Source organism: Natator depressus, chromosome 1, assembly GCF_965152275.1.
Source record: "Natator depressus isolate rNatDep1 chromosome 1, rNatDep2.hap1, whole genome shotgun sequence".
Taxonomy (NCBI): domain Eukaryota; kingdom Metazoa; phylum Chordata; order Testudines; family Cheloniidae; genus Natator; species Natator depressus.
The window spans coordinates 48,604,328-48,621,032 of NC_134234.1; the positions used below are offsets into that span (position 1 = coordinate 48,604,328).

General features: G+C 42.7%; 1 protein-coding gene across 3 annotated transcripts in view; it reads left to right on the forward strand.

Moving 5' to 3' along the window:
- Positions 1–16,705, forward strand: part of PDS5B (PDS5 cohesin associated factor B) — a 265,363-nt gene that overhangs the window by 210,843 nt on the left and 37,815 nt on the right. For all 3 annotated transcript variants that reach the window (XM_074959450.1, XM_074959431.1, XM_074959440.1), the window contains exons 25-27: positions 7,497–7,701; positions 14,958–15,072; positions 15,765–15,897. In XM_074959450.1, coding sequence (XP_074815551.1) covers positions 7,497–7,701; positions 14,958–15,072; positions 15,765–15,897 — 453 coding nt within the window. The remainder of the gene's footprint in view (positions 1–7,496; positions 7,702–14,957; positions 15,073–15,764; positions 15,898–16,705) is intronic.

Consider the following 16,705-nt stretch of genomic DNA (forward strand, 5'->3'; position numbering starts at 1 on the left):
GGGGTGACTAGTATGCCCAAGATCCCAGTGTTTAAGAGCTGCATTTCCTGCCTTCTGGCCTTCCCAGTGAGCAATGACCACATCAGGTGCCTCAGAGAAGCTCACATCCCCTTGAAGTGCACTATTAGTCAACCCTTCCCAAGCTGAGCCTGTCAAGCCCAAGAGTATAGGCTTTGGAAATTCTTGATGAATTGTGCTATACTGTTCCAACTCTGGCCTGGCATATCCTCCTGTACATTGGGCAGAAACACCGAGAAGCACCCTTCCAAGGATGGTGATCTCCGACTCTGAGGCCAGTGGGAGCAGAGGTAAGGACTTCTCCAAACAGTGGCATGAGAGAGAGGAAACATTTTCACAAGAAATGAGAGCAATCCCCATCCAGGTCCTCATCCGAGAAGAGGACCTCTTCTCTGCCATCTTCCATGTTGGATGAGACTCCTCACCCTGGTGCAGACACGTCAGGAGTGCACAAGGAACATGGTATCAGTCTCCCAGTTCTGAAGAGCAAGAGCGCCTGAAACTTCACTAACTGCAGGAGCAGGACCATCCTTGGTACCGGCAAGAGAGAAACAGAAGTGGATGCCTCCTGCACCAATGGTACCATCACACCATGGTAAGACAGGCACAAGGCCTACACTGCCAGTCGTGTGGAAAGGAGTAAATTCCACCCCCTTCCATCTGGGGATAGTTACACCATCCCTAAGGGCATTGCTATCCTTCTGAACCCGGAATTCCAATCCTATCAGAACTGATCATGACCAGGGAAGTCCCCATACTATTTATCTAATGCATACAAACAAGGGATAGTTGTTCACTGATAACCTCTACTAGCTGGGGCATAACAATGCACCTGGTATTGACAGCATTGCCCTTGGAGTGAGAAGCAACCTTTTTCTTTGGCAAGTCGGGTGTTAGTGGGAGAGCATGTCCACTCCCATTGGGTCATGGGATCAGTCCAGACAGAGGATCTAGAGCCTCTTGGACACCATCCCTGTTGCATAGGAGAGATCATGCACCTCAGTACCAGTGGTACACTAGTCCCTGGGGACCACCTCAATTTCCTTTTGACCACTTGCACTGACCTTATTGAGGCTTGTGGGACCCATGCACATTATATCCAAGTCTTTATGATCCTATCATGAATCCAGACTACCCTTCACTCCCAGAGAGGAGCCTGAACCTCCTCAGGAATTAATGGAGGAAGAGGAAGAACTGGATCCAAGAGAACCACCCCTCTGTTGGTGTTATCGTCATCATCCCCAGACTGTGGTTGCACCAGTCTCATCTTCGCCAGCTGATGACTAAAGACAATTTCAAGACCTACTAAGGAGGATCACAGGCACATTCCAGATCCCTCTGGAGAAAATGTTGGACACTTCTCTTAAACTTCTGGATGTTCCCCAAAGTGTTGGCCCCAGCAAAGTGGCATTTCCCATTAAGGAGGCAGTCTTAGAAGTGGCCAATATGGTCTGCAACACCCTGGCCATGTGTACCTCTACTCCTGGGGGAAAAAAATGGAGAGGTACTTTGTGCCAGCTAGAGGAGCAGAATTTTATTTACGCACCCTGCTCTGAATTCATTAGTAATTCAAGCTTCACTGAAAGAGGCAGGCAGTGTCAGCTGAGATGCACTCCTTCTAGTAGAAAAGTTAAACATTTAGACCTCTGAGAGAAAATTTGCTATGCAGAATGGGAAGCTGGTTGAAGTAAAATCTTATCAGGCACTAATGTCAGAGTATCACCACATTAATTATACTAGGCTTGAGAATTCACTGGCGCATTCCTCCAGGAGGATAGGCTGCAGTTCAAAGTGCTCATCACAGAGGGCAAACTGCTGGCTAGATCTTCCCTTCAGACCTCAGGCAATACAGCGGATGCAGCCTCCCACTGGCTGGCAGTGTTTATAGCAGAGATGAGCAAACTACATGGCCCCCGGGACCCTCCTGCTCAGCCCCTGAGCTCCTGACCCGGGAGGCTAGCCACCGGCCCTTTCCCTGCTGTTCCCTCTTCCCTGCAGCCTCAGCTCACTGCACCACTGACGCAATGCTCTGGGTGGCAGGGCTGCAAGCTCTTGCTGCGCAACACAGTTGCAGAGCTGTGGCCTGACCCAGTGCTCTGTGCTGCATGGCGGCATGGCTGCCTGTCCTGGCGCTCTGGGCAGCGCGGCTGTAGCACCACCAGTGCTCCAGGCAGCGCTGTAGGGGGGCAAAGAGCGGGGGGGTTGGATAGAGGGCATGGGAGTTCGGGTGGTTGTCAGGGGGCGAGGGTATTGCTAGGGGTTGGGGCGGTCAGAGGGTGAGGAACAGGGCGGTTGAATGGGGGCAGGGGTCCTGGGGGTGCAGTCAGGAAGGAGAGAGGGGGTTGGATGGGGCGGCGGGGGGCAGTCGGGCAGGGGTTCCGGGGGCAGTCAGGGGACAGGAAGGGATGGATGGGGCAGGAGTCCCGGGGGGCGGGCCATGCCTGGCTGTTTGGGGAGGCACAGCCTCCCCTAACTGGCGCTCCATACAATTTTGGAAAACCAGTGTGGCCCTCAGGCCAAAAAGTTTGCCCGCCCCTGGTTTATAGTAATCTTTTGGTCATTGTGGCCCCAATCCTGCAGATTTCCCAAAGAAGTCCAATCCAAGAAGGAAAATCTGCCCTTTGCGGGAAACAGTTTGTTCAGTGAAAAGACAGATGAGTTGTTATATTCCCTTAAGGACTAACGGGCAGTCCTTCACTCACTGGCTAGCTACACTTCAGAGCCATGGAGAAATACCATTCCAGTTCGCAACCGTAGAAGCAGTGACCAGCTCCTCAACCCTTTTATGAAAAGGGTTACAAGCCACCTGGGAAGCGGCAGAGGGTTCAGTAGAGCAAGCATAATGTTCCCCCTTAACCCTCCTTCCAATCCCAACCTCCCATGAGAAAGCACTTCTGACAGGATCTTTGAGAGCTGCAAATCAATCCAGCTACCAGAGCTATCTGTTCAGGACTCCAGCACCCAATTAGGTAGCTGCCTAGCTCATTTTTGCCAAGCTTGGCATCTTTTAATGACTGACGAATGAGTCCTGGAGATCATCTGTACTGGCAACACTGTAGAATTTCTTTCCTTTTCCCCTCCAAACCTTCTTCCCTGTCTCTCTTCAGGGACTCCTCTCAGGAGAGGGTTAGAAGAATACTCCCTGCATCATCTGGGAACAATAGAACCAGACGCAACACAGGAGGAAGGTATTTTACTCCAAAATACTTCTTCATCCCCAAAAAGAAAGGAGGATGGAAACCCACCTTAAATCTCATATGCTTGAATATTTTCATCCAGCGATTAAAGTTCAGGATGGTCACCCTGGCCCTCAATAACTCCCTCACTGATCAAGGACAGTGGTTTCTCAGTTGTAAGTTTAAAGGATGAAAACATCCATCTTGCACACAAGATTCCTGAGATTCACTGTAGATCATAACCAATACAGAGTGCTCCCCTTGGGCCTTTTGACAGTTGCAAGTATATTCACAAAAGTGTTGTTGATAGTGGTAGCCCACTTCTACTGCTGGGACTCATCAGCTTTTCACTGCCTCAGCAACATTGTACTTAATCTTCTGTGTTCATTGAGACTTAAAGTAAACATTAAAAAGTCCATTTTAGTTCCAGCATAGACTATATAGATCTTTATCAGGATGATGCTGGACTCTCAATGCCAAAGTTTACCCACCTCAGAACAGACTCCAATCCATAAAAGATCTAGTCACTCAGCTTCAGCTGAGTCCATAGACATCAGTTTGCACGTGCCTCATCTCTCTATGGCATCAGTTACTTATGTGATATCCTTCATGAGACTTCACCATCGCTGTCTGCAGCCTTGGTAAAGGGCAGTCTGTATGCTGAGCAAACACATTCTAGACAGATTAATCTTGCTCCCCGCCCAAGAGTGCGAGCTTCCCTTTCATGGTAGGAGAGCAACGAGGCTGTGCGCACTTGTGGGAGCCCTTTGTACCGCCTCCAACTGCAAAGAGACTGATCATAGATGCTTCTTTGATAGTATGGAGAGCCCATCTAGATGAACATGTAGCCCAAGTTACATGAAACCCTCCCCTACAAGAGTCCCAAAGGTACATAAATCTCCTGGAGCTATAGCAGTTCACAAGGCCGACCAATGATTTCTTCTGTTCATTCGAATCCTGAATGTCCAAGTCAAGTCAAACAATGTACCAGCAGTGTTCTACATCAACAAACAAGGGGAAGCAAGGTCCACCCATCTTTGTATACAAGCAGTCAATCTTTGGAACTGATGTATTTATCACCAGATGGTCATCTCAGCAATGCATCTAACAGGGATACACAAGTTAGCAGACAGCCTCAGCAGGCACTTGCCTGGGACCATGAATGGGAAATACACAATTTGGGTGGTTCAGAATGTACTTAGACAATGAAGGTCCCCATTTTGGGCCTTGTTTGCATCTCAGGAGAACAAGAAATGTCTAGCCTTCTGTTCCAGAGGAGCTCAAGGTCAGGGCTGTAGAGGAGAGAAATTTCTGGTTCCATTGTCAGGGCAACTAACACAAGCTTTCCCACCTATTCTACTTTTACCTTAGATTGTAAGAGAGAACAAGCAAGAGGGAGCATTGGTGATCCTGATTTGTTCCCAGGTGGCATAGACAATTCTGGTTTCCCATCATTCTCCAGATGTCAGCGCATTCATGCATCCATATCCAGCTCTTTCCAGACCTGTTGATCCAAGACAAAGGCAAGAGCAGTCATTCCAATCCTGCATCCATCCACCTAAACACCTGGTATTCATTTGTTTGGGCAACAAACCTAGAAAAGACATGGTCAGAAGCAGTTCAATCCATCTATAACAGTTGTAGGGAAGGAATCCACAAAAAAGTGCTACGTGGCAAAGTGGAAAAGGTTTTGTATTTGGTGTCAGTATTGTTGGTTAACACCAGAGGATTCTGATATCCCTATCATCTTGGAATATCTCCTCTCTTTAAAGTCATTGGTCTATTTCTTAACAGCTAAGTGCATCCGTAGGGAGCTATCAGCATCTGTCACTGTGCAGTTGACAACCACTTACTTTTCACCCATCCTGTACATTTTGTAAAGGGCATATCATTAGAACCTTTCTTACAATACTGAAATCTTACCCTGATTTGGGACCTCAGTTGAGTCTTCTCAGCATTAACAAAGACTCCCTTTGAAACCTTAGCCAGATGTTCCTTTGCCCACCTATCAATGTAGCTTGTCTTTCTGTTGGCCATTATTTCAGCCAGAAGAGTAGGTGAGCGGGAGGTCCTTAAAACTGATCTCCCTTCACAGTCTTCCATAGGGGCAATGTATCCCTGAGATTACACCCAAATTTCAACCCCAAGATGATCTCAGAATTCCATCTAAATCAGATTAGTTTCTTACCTGTGTTCTTCCCAAATCTGCAAGCCTCCAGTGAGGAGAAATGGCTTCAATTTGGGTGTCCATCAACTCTTGGCATTCTACCTGCAAAGGAATAAGTCCTTTAGGAAATCACCTAGATTGTTCATATCCTTTGTGGAACTTGTAAGTGATTCATCCTAAATCCTGTCCAAATGGATTTCAGATTGCATCATACTCTGTTACGAGTTAACGACAACCTCTCTCCCATGACGGGTAAGGGACTGCTTGACTAGAACACAGTCTGCATCAGTAGCCTTGCTCCAAGAAGTTCCTTTCCTGGAAATTTGTAAAGCGGCAACGTGGAGCTCTGTTCACACTTTCAGAAGACATTATGCCCTGGTGCAGACTTCTACAGCTGATGCAGCTTTTTGCAGAGCAGTGCTCCAATTAGTGGTAGAGCAGAGGTCCTTGCATGCTTTTCCTCAATGAATACTGCTTGTGAATCACCCTTAATGGAATACACATAGGGACCATCACCAAGAGAAAGAAAGGTTACTTGTCTTTAAGAACTCCAATTACTGTAAGGTGTGTGTTCCACTATACACCCTCCTTTCCCTCTGCTACAGAGCATTGTCTAAGGTTTTTCATGGTAGAAAGGTACTGGAGAGGCAGTCGGTTGGTCCACACTGTCTCTTATGCCCTTGGTTTGGGGCACAAGGAGGATAGGGGCACAGGTGATCTCCAACAGACACTGCTTGCAAGAATCTTCTGGTGCCAGATATGTGGGGCGCATGCATTCCTGCAGTCTAATACGCATAGCGACCACACATGTTGAAGAACACCAGTTACCGTAAAATAAGTAACCTTTCTTTCTGCACCTGATGCTAGAGCAGCTAATATAGTATAGTGACTTTTGTGTTTCCAGGAGGCACTACTACTGATGCTCAATGGAACAGCAATCTGTATCACCTAGGTGGAATAAAAAGCTATACCTGGGTGTCAATTCCATATATTCCAGTTCAGACTTTTTTACACATATATGTTTCGAGTAACCTTTTGGTATCGGAGCTCATTTCTTAATGTTAGACATTCAGACCCATCCCTCTTTAATTCTCATCCTTCGCTTAGTGGCATCAGTTGATTCTGGTCACAGGTGAGGATGCCAACTGACAAAGCCAGAGCCCAATGGTGCTTCATAGATTAATTTTCAGGCAATATTCTAAAAGTGGAAAGATTATTTTTCCCCCCTCTTGTTCTGGTCTACTTTCTGATCTATGGTCTTTCACCTAGCAGTACTTCAGACAGTCACAGCGCTCCTGTGCTGTTTGTGGTATATTTTTGAAACTGTATCTTGTTATAACATTTTGTGCTCTCTGCATTTGATGCACTAATTACGCACCGTTTGTTGTCCATTGCTGAATTAATTTTGCACTGTTTAACAGATAATGTATGAATGTTCATGTTATAGTTCTAGCGATTGAAACTAGGTTATTGTATGGTTACTTTTCAGGAACCAAGACTAAAGGGGAGGATATCTTTTGCCATTGTAAAAATATTTGTAAACTTTTGTTGGACGTCTCTTGATTAAGCAGGAGATGTAGAAAGCTGAAGTTAGGCAGGGAGATGGAGTTTGTCAGGTCCTTTTCAGTGGCCTGAAAAATCTGTTTTGATTTTGCCACTTTACATTTCCACATGGTTTTTTTGGTTTGTTTTAACTATCAATAAAGGCTTTATTACTTCAGAGGAACTCATTATTTTAGGCCCTGATTCAGCAAGGTACTTACACGTGCTTAAAATTAAATTTGTGAGCAGTCCCTTTTCAGTCAATGGGAGGGAATACTCATGTGCTTAAAGTTAGGCACATGCTTCTCAGGTGGACCTTAAAAAGGCTTCAAGGTTGGACCTAAACCTACACTTTAACATTCTTCTTGTTCTATAGGGGATTTTCTGTCCTTCAGGATACATTCAGTTGAATCCAAGTGAGTTCCTGGTTGGGGGAGGATGAAGAGATCTTCCTTTTCTATAGAATAGGAAGAATTTTATGGCTGCAAGGGGATGGATTGATTTTTTTCATACATACCATTCATTTTTGTGTGTAACTTCTAAAAGTCTCTATTATATGTAAAAATGCTCAGTTTTTTGTATATTTTTTACAGGATGAGTGTTACCAAGTTAGACAAATATTTGCTCAGAAACTCCACAAAGGCCTTTCCAGACTACGGCTCCCGCTGGAATATATGGCCATTTGTGCATTGTGTGCAAAAGACCCAGTGAAGGAAAGAAGAGCACATGCTAGGCAGTGCCTTGTGAAAAACATAAATGTGAGAAGAGAGTATCTGAAGCAGCATGCAGCAGTGAGTGGTAAGAAAAAAAAATAGAAGTAATTCTCAGCAAATGCAAATACAAGTATGCTAGCTTGTATGCAGACCTTGACTAGACTGTAAAAATATTGATTTATTTTTGCATAATATTTCAATAAATAAAAAGTAATAAATTTAATTTTAAGAAATACCTCAGCTAATGAAAGGTTATACACATCTTACAACTAATTTCACATAACAGAAGTTGTTAAAATAGAGTATACTGTTACAAAATGAAGTATTACAATCTTTTTATTGAGAGTTGTATCGGTATTTGGCTCACAGTTAGACTGTAAATTAAAGTTCAAGGGATAATGCAGAGGTATTGTTACATACGACAGCATTATGAACAAAGTGTTCATTTTAGTTGTTTAGTTTAGATTTTAGTTCATTAGTTAACAGGAAACAAGATTAATGGTTTAAAAGCACATGGTGTCAGATTTTGTCTGGCCCTTGTGCTGGTGTGTTCCAGAGCCGCCGCCTCTAATTCTATGTGTGTCCTACAATTGTAGTCTCCAGCACAAAGGGAATTACAGGCAATGGTCCTTCTCCCATACACCATTGCAGTTTAGTCCTTGATATGTTTTATGAATCATTATGGAGAGACACTAATTAAGGTTGTAGCTAATTTTCCATTATAATTTCAGTTTTGGCCGATATGCCTAATTTCACCAGAATTAAATAAATGCACGTGAAAATGGCCCTAATAACCTTTTTTCAAAATTTTAAGACAACTTGGATAATTTTAATTTGTTTACAATAAATAAAATTTTTATAAAAAAAAGTTTCCCTTTGATTCTTCGCTTGTCCTGTGACAAGCCAAATGTTCTTGGCATGGCCTAGGATTGGCTAAATCTGTTTCATTCTGTGTGTTTCAGTGACGACTGGTATATTAGACTAATTTTAGGAAAATGGGGTGGATTAATAATTTATTATATATAGTGGTCATGAAATATGTGAGCCCGCTGTGATTCTATGTAGGTATAGTAATCTCTGCATTGGGCAAAGGGTTGCAGATTATGTTCTTTGAGTTCTTAAGACTTCATGGTGGGGATTAGTAATAAATGGATTCCTGCACCACAGCAATTCTTGGAATGTTTTAAAAACGTAACTTTTGAAATCTAAAGAAATTTTAGGACCAGTATATTTAAGACCATGAAAAATGTATCAGTAATGTCAGAGGAAAATGTTAAAATAAGTGCGTGGTTAATGAAAGCTAATCCATTAAGAAATTAGAAAATTCAAAGGCGAGATTATAATTTTTTAAAATGTACAAGTATGTAAATCAATATCAAGGTCAACCGAACAGCCTTTGTTGGGCCCATATCTCCACCACACACCACTCAGTCAATAAGCAGCCTGTACCACCTCATGCTTCTGTACAAGAACATAAAAGGCAGAACAGCCGCCACCATCCCTCAGTTACTTCTTCTCTCCCAGGGCAGCGAGATGAAACCTAGTGAATGTCCAATCTGCTGGTTCTGAAATCAAGCTAAACTTCTTTGAAATCTTCTTCAAATCCTGAGAATCATTTTTGAGATCCTGTTTTGACTGCCATGAACTGATAACCAACTGCCTGGATGAAAATTTGTTTGATCTAGCCCCCCTATAGCAGGGCTTTTTAAATGGTGGATTTGAAACCTGTGGGATTGAAACACTGTCCATCCTACGATGGACTAATCCCTCTGCAAGAGACTCTGATGCTTACAGATTCACTGCCTGATACATGAGCTTGGCAAGGGCACTACTGTAATACGTGGCCTGACTTTGGTTCACAGTCTCGAGTTCAGGCCTCAGGTGTTGCACCAGGCCCAGTGCTCCAGTGCTCTCTTCTACAATAGTTATTTCATCTAGACCACATTTCCCTATTTTATTTATAAGAATGTCATGTGGGACTGTGTCAAAAACCTTACAAAATCAACATAACATAAGATATATCAAGTCTACTGCTTTCCGCCGTCCAATGGGCCAGTAACCATGTGAAAGAAGAGAATAAGGTTGGCTTGGCGTGATTTATTCTTTTCAAATCCATGTTGACTATTACTTATTACCCTATGAGCTTCTAGGCACTTAAGATTACTATGAAGATGAGGCACCAAGGAAAGTCCCAGCACCAGTATCAAAACCGACCTCAGCTTTTGACACTGAACCTGGTAGTAATATCTCAGGTCTTAAAGTCAAGGGCTGAAATCGGACAGTCTGAGCACAAAGGCAGACGCTCAAGAAGGAACTCAATGAGCTCCTGTGTGGGAACAGACATAGCAAAACCTTCAGAGTAAAATTGTCCAAGCCTCACATCACTGAGGGATGGTGTGAAGGAACAGACTGCAGTGCAACAGACTCTACCGCAGTGACCTTCGCATTGATGCCAGCCTGGGGGCATCAAACTCGTGCAAACCCAGGTCCATTGTTGGCACCAAGATGACAGTCAGCACTAGTACAGAGTTAGTGCGTTGTACGTTGATGCCATCCCTAGACGAATTCTTCTCCTCCAAGCCTTCACCAGGGCAGACATTATTCTCCATGTCATCAACCAGAGACCCTTCCCCTCTCAGGTGTTCAGTCAGTGCCATTGAGAGACCTGCAGTCCTCAGCCACCGCTGGCCCACCAAGCCTGCTGTTGGTCCAGCCAACAGCCTGGGGTCATCTGTACGCATACAGCATGTCATGGCCTTTTTGGGAGTAATGGGCTTGCCTGCACAGGCATCAAGGAACTAATCTCCACCACTAAGAATTCAACAAACATGTAGACAAAGGTGATCTGATGGATATAGATTTTCAGAAAGTCTTTAACAAAGTCCCTCGCCAAAGACTCTTGAGCAAAGTAAGCTGTCATGGGATAAGAGAGAAGGTTCCTTCATGGATCAATAACTGGTTAAAAGATAGGAAACAAAGGGTAGGAATAAATGGTCAGTTTTCAGAATGGAGAGAGGTAAATGGTGGTGTTCCCCAGGGAGCTGTACTGAGACCAGTACTCCAACATATTCATAAATGATCTCGAAAAAGGGGTAAGAGGTGAGGTAGCAAAATTTACAGATAATAAAAAGCTATTCAAGATAGTTAAGTCCAAAGCAGACTGCAAAGAATTACAAAGGGATTTCACAAAACTGGGTGACTGGGCAACAAAAGGGCAGATGAAATTCAATTTTGATAATGCAAAGTAATGCATATTGAAAAACATAATCCCAACTATACATATGAAATGATGGGGTCTAAATTAGCTGTTACCACTTATGAAAGAGATCTTGGAGTCATTATGGATAGTTTTCTGAAAATATCCATTCAATGTGCATTAGGAGTCAAACAACCTAACAGAATGTTGGGAATCGTTAGGAAAGTGATAGATAATAAGACAAAGTATGGTATTGCCTCTATATAAATCAATGTATGCCCACATCTTAAATACTGCATGCAGCTGTGGTCACCCCGTCTCAAAAAAGGTATATTAAAATTGGAAAAGATATGGGAAAAAAAACAACAGAAATGATTAGGGGTATGGAATAGCTTCCATATGAGGAGGGATTAATAAGACTGAGACTTTTCAGCTTGGAAAAGACATGACTAAGGCGGGATATGATAGAGATCTATAAAATCATGACTGGTGTGGAGAAAGTAAATAACAAAGTGTTGTTTACTCCTTCTCATAACACAAGACCTAGGAATCCCCACACGAAATTAATGGACAGCAGGTCTAAAACAAACAAGAGGAAGTATTCCTTCACACAGTGCACAGTCGACCTGTAGAACACTTTTCCAGAAGACATGAAGGCCAAGACTACAACAGGATTCAAAAAAGAACTAGATAAATTCATAGAGAATAGATCCATCAATGGCTATTAGCCAGGGTGGGTCGGGATGGTGTCCTTAGCCTCTTGTTGCCAGAAACTGGAAATGGACAACGGGGCATGGATCACTTGATGATTACCTGTTCTGTTCATTCCCTCTGAAGCTCTGGCATTGACCACTGTTGAAAGATAGGATACTCGGCTAGATGGACCTTTAGTCTGACCCAGTACAGTAGAACCTCAGAGTTACGAACACCTCAGGAATGGAGGTTGTTCGTAAGTCTGAACAAAACATAGTTCTTTCAAAAGTTTACAACTGAATATTAACTTTATACAGCGTTGAAACTTTACTATGCAGAAGAAAAATGCTGCTTTCCCTTTTTTTATAGTTTACATTTAACACAGTACTGTAGTGTATTTGCTTCTTTTTTTTTTAATCTCTGCTGCTGCCTGATTGTGTACTTCCAGTTCCAAATTAGGTGTGTGGATGACTGGCCAGTTCATAACTCTGGTGTTCATAACTGAGGTTCTACTGAATGGCTGTTCTTATATGTATGTTTACATAGCCTCCACTCAGCTCACAGGAAGTACCTAAGATTCATGGTGGGGCCCAACCATTACAGTACAAGGTTCTGCCCTTCAGACTCTCCACTGCACTGAGAGTTTTCACTGGTGGTTGTGGTAGCACATTTAAGGAAATGGAAGATCCATGTATGCCTGTATCCGGACAACTGACTGATCAGGGACAGGTCTGAGCTGGTGGTTTAAATAGCTTCAGATTGTGTCCCATCACTTTTATTTCAACTGGGAATCCTTGTGAACTGTGAGAAATAATCTCTCACACCATCACTGATAAGATTTTATAGGAACTTTGATCAGCTCTAGATCTGAAAAAGCCTAACTGCCAGACGACAGGTTCCAATCTCTTCGGTCCACCAGTATATGACCTACAGGCAAGACTATGACTGTTTGTGTGTGTCTGGGACTCTTAAAGCCTTAAATCAGCATACAAGTACATGCCACCACTTGCCAGATTTTACCTTCAACACTTATAACTGTGGCTGAGGTCCATGTACTCCCCTTTCACACATCACATGAATAGGATGATCATAATCCTAGCTCAAGTCCTGTGAGAGCTTGCTTTGAGGAAAGGGTGACACCTTCTGTCCCTCTCCCCAACAGTAACTCTTCTCATGGATGCCGCAGAGCCAACTGAGACGTTTACTTGAACCACCTTCAGATGCAAGGCACGTAGTCTCAAGATGATTTGAAACTACACATGGACGTCTTGGAGCTGAGGGTAATCAGATTCTTTTATAGCATATAGTATCTTGCCCATTCTGTGCAACTCCACGGTTCAGATTTGATGAACCACATTGGTTAGGCACTACATAACTAACCAGGAGATGCTCAGTCATCTTCTTTTTGTGAGGAAGCTTTCAAGTTCTGGGACATGATCCCACTAAGTCTACACCTGTCAGGGGTCAACAGTAGATTTCCTGAATAGAAATGTGGCAACCAGCCATGAGTGCTCACTGCGGAAATTCTATCCTAGACCCCATATTCTGCAGGGGGGACCTCCCTCCACAGACTTGTTTGCCACAGTGGACAACATCAAGTGTCCAAATCTCTGCCCCAGAGAAGGTGAGAGCCCTGGCTTCCTGCTAGATGCCTTAATCTTTTTTTTTTGTGCTTTTAGGGCCTCCTGTATGCTTTACTGCCAGTTCCCCTGATTTCACCCCACCCCAGCCCATGAATAATATCTAAAAATTAAATGACAAGACCTTGATCATCATGATAACCCCATACTGATACGATAGCACAGGTGGTTTTGGTTGTTGGACCTGTTCTAGATGTCCAAGCAGCCTCCCATATGTCACCTGGCTTACCTAGACATAATATCCCAGAACTTCAGTCAGATGCTGCACCTGCAGTCATTGCATTTGATGGCTTGGATGTTGACTGATTGACAGCACTATTGTAAAAGATTGTGCGCTACAAGTTCAGGATATTCTTGTGCGAAGTAAGAGACCTTGCACCACAAAGACATACTTGAATCTTGGATTATATACTACTTCTGAAACAAAATGGGCTAGCATTTAAATCCCTTAAGGTTCACCTTGGCACAATATCAGCATGTCGCACTCCAGTTCATATCCTCTGGTATCGAAATTCCTTAAGAGCCTTCTTCATACTTGTCCTCCAGTCAGAGACCCAATTCTCATGTGGGACCTTAGCATCATCCTTTTAAAACTTATATAGAGCCTGCCTTTGAGCTGCTGTTGAAATGTTCAACATGCTCTGTTAACTATCAGGATGTCTTTCTCGTGGCCATTACCTAGGCATGGAGAGTCAGCGAACTCCAAGCCATTGCAGCTGGCACCTTAAACAGCCTTCCACAGGAACAAAGTGATGATGAGACCACATCCCAAGTTCATCCCGGAAACGGTCTCAGAATTCTACCTGAACCAATCCATCACCTTGCCAGTCTCCTTCTCAATCCACGCTCAACACCGAGAGAGAAGAAGCTGCATAGTTTGGATCTCTCCAGAGCCTTTCATTATTACTTTAACAGGACTAAACCTTTCAGGTTCTCCCTCTGCCTCTTTATAGCCATATCAGGCCAAGCTAACTCAGACTCTCACGCAGTATATCTCCACCTGCTATCAATTGGGCTGTTAAGCCTTTCCCACTGAACATCAAAGCACATTCCACCAGGGCACAGGTGGCATCATTCAACTATGTCAGAAATATGGCACTTTCTGAGATGGGCAGGGTAGCAGTACGTGAAGCAACCTGCTTACTTTTGTTCAACATTATGCCCTTGACATGGCAGCCAGGTCAGACACCTGTTCAGGAGAGCAGTATGCAATCACCATTTGACTGATAAGCTGAAACACCTCGTTCCCACCATCCAGGGAGGTTACTGCATGCCAGTCACTTATGCTGGAATCCACACCAAGACATACTGGAAGAAGACAGAACAGTTAATTACCTTACAATAACTGGTTTCTCGAGATGTAGTTATTGTGGATACTACAGTTTGCCCCTCTGTCCCTGCTTTTCAGAGTCCTCAGTAACATCGGGTTTGAAGTCAGAGACCTTAGGGAGGGTCACGGCTGTCCTGCCCTTTATGCCCTCATACAGGAGAACAAGGGATTCACAAGGCACATATGAGGCCTTGATAGACACTGTTAGTCAAAAAATCAGTTCTTGTGAGCTTGAGGCGCAAGTGTACTTATGGTAGGATCCATACGGACGACAATATCTCAAAGAACCACAGTTACTATAGGGCAAATAACTGTTCTTTATGTCCACCAAACCAGCACTAGTTTATAAATTAATGCTGATTGACTTTATATAGTGCTCTTTGATTTTTATGTGAAGGCAAAAAAAAAAAAACTTGAACTAATATACAGATTTCTAACTCAACTGTTTTCCTTTTTTTTTTAATTCTGTTCTATACTTTCAGAAAAACTGTTGTCACTTCTACCAGAATATGTTGTTCCATATACTATCCACCTTCTGGCACATGACCCAGATTATGTGAAAGTCCAGGATATTGAACAACTTAAGGACATTAAAGAGTAAGACACTTTCCTTTGATACTATTTTTTCTGAGGATTTCTAAGGCCATTTCTATGCTAACACTTATGCCAGCAAATCTTTTGTTGCTTATGGATGTGGAAAAAACAACCCCCCTGGGTGACATGAATTTTACAGCATAAGCTTTTGGCTGCACAGTGCTATGTCAGTGGGAGATGCTCTCCTGCCGACATAGCTACCGTCTCCCATCAGCATAACACAGCTGCACAGCAGTTTTACAGTGGCACAGCTATATCGGTACAGCTATGCTACTGTAAGCTTGTAAGAGTAGACATGGCCTAAGATCTAACTTGTCACTTTGAGATAATTCCATGATAGTTTAAGTTACAGATGCCATGATAAATTGTCCAGTACATAATTATGAAGAGTAATTATTTTCTTAAATTAGTATAAAAATACTAAATATTCGTAGCTCATATTGGCTGTTTAACTCAATGGTGTCAGGCATTTGGGAACTGTTCAATGTGAGTAATGCATTTTTCCTGCTCTTGCGTTTGGTTATTCCTTCCCAGCATCTTTAGAAAACTTGAAGATGAATTCATTCCCAAAAGCCAAACTGATCAGTGGATGAATTCATGTTAAAGTAAACTGTATTCTTAAACCAGATCTTTTCAAGGTTTCTTTGACAGTTTTTCTTATTGTACTTAATAAGGAAAACCATTTTTCCCCTTAGGTGCCTGTGGTTCATATTGGAAATATTGATGGCTAAAAATGAAAATAATAGTCATGCGTTTATCAGAAAAATGGTGGAAAACATTAAGCAGACAAAAGATGCTCAAGGACCAGATGATCCAAAAATGAATGAAGTATGTTTTACCTTTAGTGGAAGTTGCTTATTTATTCCAATATCTTGAAACTGAGGAATTTTTTACGCCTATTTTAAAATATGTATATTTCTGAATAGAATTATATATAGAAGGCATTAGGTGATCTGTACACTAGAATCAAAGCTATGGACTTACTTTAGGTTAGGTGTCCTGTTACATACTTGGCTTCAGTAGATGCCTATATTCTTCAGAAGCGAGTTGAAATTGTCAGGAACCTATTATCTTTCTTTTAAAAATTAGTTTCAATAAACCATTTTCTTTAAATATGCGTAACATCTTTACTGGTTTATAAATTTAAGTTCTGGCAAGTTAGGGTTGAGTTCTATAAGGTGAGGCTTTTCTACTTTGCAGCAGTGTTCAAAAATTGCAGAGTAATTACCAGTAAGCAGTTTTTTGAACATTTATTTTAAAAATATGCACAAACCAAATTTCTCTAACTTACATTAATAACACAAACGTGTCAGATATTTGGATCTCTTCATGTGTTTATGTAAATTACGTGATATATTCAGATTTCTGAAAAAAGAAAAGGAGTACTTGTAGCACCTTAGAGACTAACCAATTTATTTGAGCATAAGCTTTCATGAGCTACAGCTCACTTCATCGGATACTGAAGTGAGCTGTAGCTCATGAAAGCTTATGCTCAAAAAAATTGGTTAGTCTCCAAGGTGCCACAAGTACTCCTTTTCTTTTTGCGAATGCAGACTAACACGGCTGCTACTCTGAACCTGTCAGATTCTGAAGAATGTAAGCTTATTTTTTTCTCCCTAAATAAGTTTTTAGCCCT